Source organism: Hibiscus syriacus, unplaced genomic scaffold, assembly GCF_006381635.1.
Source record: "Hibiscus syriacus cultivar Baekdansim isolate YM2019G1 unplaced genomic scaffold, ASM638163v2 tig00110597_pilon, whole genome shotgun sequence".
Taxonomy (NCBI): Eukaryota; Viridiplantae; Streptophyta; class Magnoliopsida; order Malvales; family Malvaceae; genus Hibiscus; species Hibiscus syriacus.
Genome location: NW_024062795.1, coordinates 557,832 through 565,734, shown reverse-complemented (window position 1 = coordinate 565,734; position 7,903 = coordinate 557,832). Strand labels below are relative to the sequence as shown.

Genomic DNA, 7,903 nt, shown 5'->3' with positions numbered 1-7,903 from the left:
TAAAAAATAGAACATTAAATATTTTAAACAACATTTAAATCCTAATTGGAGTGTCGCGAGTAGAATAAATTTAAAGAATCGTCGTCATAATAAATTTGTATAATTATCAAATCTGAATTAATCAACTAACAAATTGTATAAAGATAACTGCAATATATATATATATATATATATATACCGCTCATTGATTTTTTAGAACACAATTTTTACAATAATAATAGTAACAAAATGAAAATTTAGTCGACATATGAAAATTAATATACAAATATTTTAAAATTTTCATCATCAAATTTCATTAAATTAAATGATAATAATATCCATGAAGAGTCCGATAAATGAATTATCTATAACTATCAATTAAAGGATATACTATCGTTATTTGTTTGTTAGTAAATTAATTGTTTTGAAATATATTAGCATTGCTAGTTATTTTTAATGAAATCAAATAAAAGAGATCATTATATAAATTGAAATTGTTTCTACCTTTTTTAATCTCTTTCACAAATAATACTTCCACAGCCTATTTTTTGGTTATCAAAGTCTTCAGAGTTTTATAATCTCTAGAGTTCTCAAGTAGGGATGAGCTTAAAATTTTATGTTAGGAGATAAATTTTTTAAATTTTAAGAAGATATGGACTTATAAAATTATAGGAAAAAAACATTTTCAATAGAAAATACATATAAAAAATCTAAAATATATGATAATTTTAATTTTTCAGGAGGACAATTACCCTCACCTACCCCTCGATCTATCCCTCCTTATAGGAGCCTCTAAATATTCATATCCTTTTATCAATTGTTATCCCTTAATCTGATCGATATCAATCTCATATCACCAAAATTAATATATGATGACAAAGTCTATTCAATATGTGAACTTACAAATAACAATCATAATAACAATCATGATTCTAACCCTAATAAAAACACTAAATATCAATATATAAGTCACGGTAAATGATTGAAGGAATGGATATGTTCCTTCTCTCAGACTCTCTCTTTGCTTTTTACTGTTCATAATATTCTTAGCACGCCTCTCTCTATTCTCCTCACAAAACCATCTGGTGGATTCTCTGGGCAATTATGTGGTGCGACGCCTTAGTATACGATAAAAATAAGGCGTTACGAATTTTGTTATTATTTTAAATAATAAAATCGGTAAAAAAATGATCGAAAATATCATTATTTTGACCGATTATAATTACCTACATAGGTAAATGCAGTAAAAAAATTTGGTCAAAAAATGATGTTTTCGATAAAACGCTACTTAAAACATCTTTTTTTGACCCATTTTTTTTACCATGTTTACCTATATAGGTAATTATAACCGGTCAAAATAATGATGTTTTCGATCGTTTTTTATTGTTTTATTATTTAAAATAATAATAATACCGATAACACTTTATTTTAACCGTATACCAAGACGCCACACGTGAGCGTTTCCCGGGCTCTCTATCTAAATTAGAATGGACAAACCACTTACAACCGTTACAATTTCATTTTTTCATCAATAAAATTTAAATTTTATATTTTTCTTCTCTTTTAAAAGAAATGGTACGAGTTAATTGAATTAAGATTTTAAATCACTTGGTAATATTTGTTTTACTTTGATTTCTAATACAAAGCTGGAAAGGATGATGGCTTATTTTCAAGTGTCAATAATCCCACTTCACCTAACGATTTGAGACTTTTCCAAACCAGACAACATACAATCTCTTTAAAAGACAATAATTAAGAATGAAAGATGATAATTAAAAGAGAGATAGTTTTCATATTTTGTCTTGTAATGCATCCCAAAACCTGTTTCGTGATTTGAGAAAAGAGAAAAAGCAATATAATAATTAAGAACAAAAAAACCCCACAAAAAAATAATTTTGATTTTATATTACTAATCCAAAACCACTAACTTCATTAAATGAAATGTCGAAATATGTGCCCCAAAATACTCTTTTACTCATTTATATGATTCAAAATTAACTATTATTAAAATTGAATAATTGATATTTGGAGTTAAAATTTACTAGTATTTAAACTCATTAAGTAGTTTTAATGATAAAATGGAAAATTATTTTTTTAAATATTCTAGATTCGAGTAATTGTATTTATAAGATATAAAAAATTCTAAACAGATAATACAGTATAATCATCACGTACTATTAAAAAATTATCAATACTTTATATATTAACAATCATTTTGTTTTCTGTGTTTGAATATGCAGATAAAAATAATAAAACTAATTAAATACTTGAAATTAATTGCAATTCCCAAATTATTCATTTTATAAACCAAAGGTCAACGATCTAAGTAAGAATTCAAGCATGAGTTATTGCTAGGGAAAATCAAAAACCCTAATTTCTCTGCATCTTTATTTTATTACAAAATATTCGACATTAATAGTAGGTACAATTAATTTGCCTTATTCATCCAGTTAATCTGAACAGTGATTATCGACAATAGATACATTAATTTTATCAGTTTACTTAATTAATGGCAGTTCGGTATTACATGACTGCAATAAGATTTTGATCAAAAAACAGTGGGCATGATAATTAAGGATTTTGTTCAGGGAAATCAGGGTATACATTCATTAATGATAATCTCAGTTAGTCAGTAAATAAAAGAAAGGATAAACAATGTATTTAATCACCCAATTATTACCTTGATTCCGTTTTGGTCATCTAACGATTTTTTTTCAAAATCATCACTAATGTTACATTTTTGTTTTATTTTTGTCACCAGCCATTAAAAATTAATAAAATTATTGACGTAATATTTTTTTATTTTTCTTTCAATAATGATATGATATTATCTTATGGTGACACATCAACATCATTGTTAATATTTTAACGATGGGTGACCAAAATAAAACTAAAACGTAACGTTAGTAATGATTTAAAAAAAAAGTTAGATGGCCAAAACGAAACTAAAGCCACTAACCTCAGCCTTTTAATAATTGGATTAAAGTCTTGAAAACCGAAAAGACTCCAAATACGAAAACATATCAGCTTTAATTGCTCCAACATGAGATAAAATGAATCATTAAATTTCTAAAAAATGAAATTAAAAAGTGTATCAATTATATATAGATATAAATATTTTAAAAAATAAACCACTGTCTTTGACCTTTTCCTTTATTTTATTCAAAAAATGAAAAAGAAAAAAAGGATAAATTCTTCTACAAGCTTTGTAAATTCTTTTTGCCTTACTAATTTTGTTTTCTATGACCAATCAAGCAAAACAAATGCATACCAAAAAGCTCAAAGACGTAAAATTTGCCATATGGACCAAACACCAAATCTATAGCATAATTCTTGGTAGCCAAGCAAGGTATTTTCCTTTTCGAATGTAAATTAAATGTAAAATAACCCATTGACTTATTTTAATGATAAAAAAAGTATTTAAAAAATATGAATTGAAGTAGTTGTGTCTGTAAATAATATTTTATCTATAGTTATTATAAATTATTTTAAACAAATATTATTTTATAATAATTAAACTATTAAAAATTTGTAAAAAGGACAATTTGATAAAAACACACTAATTTCTAAGATTATCCATTAATGATTCCATGGTAAAGGACCAAACACATTTGTGATTAGAGTTTGCATAGAAATATCATCCCAAAAATACCCATTATTTTCTTCGTAATACCAAGGCATGCTATTGGGATTCAGTAGCCATCCGTCAATCGGGTACACAAAATCAGTCCCTATCTCCACTGATTCGTAACTCGTCCCTAAACTCGGTAGTTCCACTATCTGACTCAGCTCCTCCGGTGTCGACACGTTATCCGTGTTCAATGACGATGTCGATGTCGAAGCCGACGATATTATAGACGACGATGATGTAATATTGCTTAACAACTCCATTGAGGCAGCTTTAACGGCAGCTGCTTGGACGTCGCGGGGGGAGTTGGAAGCCGGTCGCGGTAACGACTCGGCGAGTTCAGGGAAGTTTAGGATCGCCGAATTGCCTTTGATGCTCAACGCCGCGACGTCGTGTGCACGTGCCGCCATCTCGGGAGTCGAGAAAGTGCCTAACCAGATCCGGCTCTTCTTCCGGGGCTCACGGATTTCGGACACCCATTTGCCCCACGCCCGCATTCGGACCCCCCGATATACCGGGTGCTTGGTGCTACTATCCCTCGGACGCTTTTCACTCTGGGAATCGGGTACCGAGTCAGTACCCGTTCTCCTTTTACCATCATAAGATGATAATGAAGGCGGAAACAAAGAAGAAGAGATGTTGGTCAAGGTGCTTGACCCAGTTTCCGATTTTGGTGAGTCAGCCATTGCAAATTTATGATCCTGGGTTTCCTTTAACACAGAAGAATGCTAAAAAAAAGAAGAGAAAATTCACAGTTAAAAACATGCAACTTTTTGAACAAGTTTATGAACAAAACATGAAGAAAGTGAAGGTTTTTGCTTTGTAAGACATGAGAGAGTAAAACAGAGAGAAAAGGGAGAGATTTGGTTTGAGGAAAGCGAGGGAGAATCGAGGGGATTTTTAGCAATGGAAAGGTAAGGAGAGGAAATTGAATGGAATGGAATGGAAAGTTGAAGTTAAAACGTGGCGTTTATAACTAATCCCCACATAATATAACAAACGAACTCGACCGACCTCTCCCTTTTTTTAATAGCTTCCTAACGGTATCTCTGTGATTTATTTAATGGGAAAAATGGTTCTCCTACCATAGTGATCCGGCAACAGCTGGAAGGAAATGGACTCACCATCGAAGAAACGATTTGTCTCCAATTTCAAGTGAATGAGCCTAGGGTGTAAATGAATTCATTTTTTAACGAACAAGATTATCTTCATGTTTATTTATTTATTTTTAAATGTTTTTATATTCGATTTGTGTTTGTTTAAATTTTTAATATTGTGTTTGTGATCATTTATTTATTGTTTGTCAACATATTCGTTTAGTATTCGTTAACGTGTTTGTTTATATGTTCACGAACATATTCTTTTAGCGTTCATTCAGTGTTCGTTTAGTGCTTGTTTAGTGTTCGTTTAGAGTTCATTTAGTGCTTGTTTAGTATTCATTTACTGTTAGTTTATATGTTCAGTTAAATTTACACACTAGTATTTAAACTCCTTAAAATTCATAGTTTAATTTTTAACTTTTACCATGTGTTTAATTTAGTCCATACCTTTAACAATATTTAAAATGTAAAAAAAAAAAGAGAACTGGGTAAACAAGTTTGTTCATGAGGAGTCGATAAACGAGCTCATAAATGAGCTTGTTTGTGAACATATACACACATCTGTTTGTGTTTGTTCGTTTATTAAATAAACATACATTTTTTATTCATACTCATTTATTTAATTTAACAAACATACATAAATAAACATTAGACGAATAGTTTACCAAATGATATATTTGTTTATTCCTGTAAACTATCCCGACCTAAAAGGTCAAGGGTATTGCAACCCTTGACAACAAATGCATAATATCTCTATGTACTCTAGGCGTTCGGTCAAACATAAAATGTCACATTTTGATATTATAATAAGATTGTATCTGAATGATTGCAAAAAAAAAAAACAAGATTGTATCTGAGTGAATTTAACTTGGTTATGAAAACTTTAATCAAGTTGTTAAAAATCATATTATAAATGATTTAAAATATTAACGACATCAAATAGTTATAATAATCACTAAAAATCAAATAATAAATTTAATAAAATTTGAACAAGGGTATCGATACCCTTGGTCCAATATCCAAGTATTACGTATTTAGTCACTCAAATATCATTTTTATTTTGTTTTAGTCACTCAATTAATTTTTTAAAATCATTACTAAATTTACGTTTTAATTTTATTTTGATAATCTACTGTTAAAAAATTAACATAATTGATTATATGACATTTTTTTAATGATGAAATGACATTAATTTATGATGACACATCAATATCATTATTAATTTTTTAACTATGGGTGACCAAAATTGAAACCAAATATAATATTAAAGATGAATTTAAAAAAATATTTAAATAATCAAAATGATAATTAAATATGTAATTTATCTCTAATCTTTCCTCCTAATTCAAAGAATGACTCTTTCTAGTTCTCTCCATAAATCTTTAGGCTATTCCAAAAACACTCCTCCCACAATAACAATCATGGTGGAGATAGTCTGACGGTGCCGACTGATAGTTTCAGGATTGTCGCGTCATCAACCTTGACTAGCCGTCTTGGAGGTGATTGGCTAAGCTAGGATATTACGCATGTCAACACATGATCGCTGTTAATTGCACGTAGAGTGCATTTGCATAGAAGGTAGATGTCGAGAAAGTTTACTGTGGGATAGTATTTAATATGAGAAAGTTTAATATACGTTTAAGAAATATGTTTTTGTTTTGTTATTATTTTTTTAATAAAATTAATAAAAAAAATATTATAAACATTATTATTTATACCGGTTGTGTTATTACTTGACGTTTTATTGGTTTTGTTAACATATCTGTAAACGTTATTGATTTTATTATTTTTTCTATCAGTTTTGTTATTATTGGACACTTTACAATATGATTTCATTTTATAATTTTTCTTAGTTATTTGTACTATACACACACTGTAGACGTAGTTGTTCAAACTTAAATTTTTTAAAAGAACAACATTCTCTTTTATCACTTAAACCACTTAATATGTTATAATCGCATGATAAACTGTGTTACATTGTAATTTTTTTATCATATTGTTGAACTCAAGCTTTGCTATATGCGATTTGATCATAATTGCTAATCTAGTTATTTGGACTTAATATTTTTTTTGTTACGATTAGACAAACCAAGCTACCTCAGTGATTTTAAGAATGTTGTTATTCATAGTGGTCTAAAGTTCGAGCACCAAAAGTCTACAAGAGTAATTGACCTTTCATTATCAAATAGTTAATGATCACTAAAACACATATTATCTTGAAATCCCCTTAGATTAATAAAAAACATTTATTACTATCACTGGTTTATTGGGAGAAAAATGTTCAAACTTGTTCATGGGTTGCGATTCGGTAAACTCCATATGTTGGCACATAAAATTCTACGCTAGCTTCTCTTGCAAGCTGCAACTATGATATTTGGGGTATAAGGTTTAAACAATAAATGTTAAAAATACAAATTGTTTATAGTTTTCCTTTAATAAATTACTTATATATATTATAATAAAATGTGACATTATTTATAACTATTACATTTTTACGGTTAAATTTAAACAAAAGAACGTAATCCAACACATAATTTTCAATAAGAACAAATAATTTTTAAGTTCAAATTCAATACTCATTGAATTAAAATTTAACATTTAATTTTATAGTTTATAGAAATAATACTTTTATAAGAAAAGTAAAAGGAGAAAAATTTTAATATACTATTTATAAGCATGATAATAACGAATGTAAAATAATTATAAAATAAAGAATATTAAAATTTAACATGAAAAACTCTTTTAAGAATAAAAAAAGCATTGGGTAGAAGAGGAGAAGATTTACTATATAAAAAAAGTAGAATTAAATTTTCATTTAAATATGATTTAGGGTTTCATCAACTTACATCTAAACTCTAATTAATAGTATCTATTATCGAGATAAATTTCTTATTTATAAAGGAAACTTGCATATAAAATAATTTATTTAAACTGAGTTTCTAATTTTCTTAAGGAAAAAGTAAACTTTTACAAGGATTGAATTACTTTGTCCGTCCCCATATATTCCTGTTTTAACCTTTATTTCTAGTGAGTTTCTTCCTAATCATCTTGGATCAGATCAAAATAATTTAAACCATATAACTCTAATATTTAAAAAATTAGATAAAAAAATATTGAGAGATCATGATAAAAATGAATTATTAATTATGGAAACTCAACATCATTTTTTAAACTAATTTAAAATGTAAAATATTAA

At 27.8% G+C, this 7,903-nt stretch overlaps 1 protein-coding gene across 1 annotated transcript; it reads right to left on the bottom strand.

Moving 5' to 3' along the window:
- Window positions 1–3,555: 3,555 nt before the first annotated feature.
- On the bottom strand, window positions 3,556–4,525 carry LOC120134152 (ethylene-responsive transcription factor TINY-like). The gene has a single exon (XM_039150626.1). The coding sequence runs from the start codon at window positions 4,291–4,293 to the stop codon at window positions 3,559–3,561; it is 735 nt and encodes a 244-aa protein (XP_039006557.1). The 5' UTR covers window positions 4,294–4,525; the 3' UTR covers window positions 3,556–3,558.
- Between the last annotated feature and the right edge of the window lie 3,378 nt (window positions 4,526–7,903).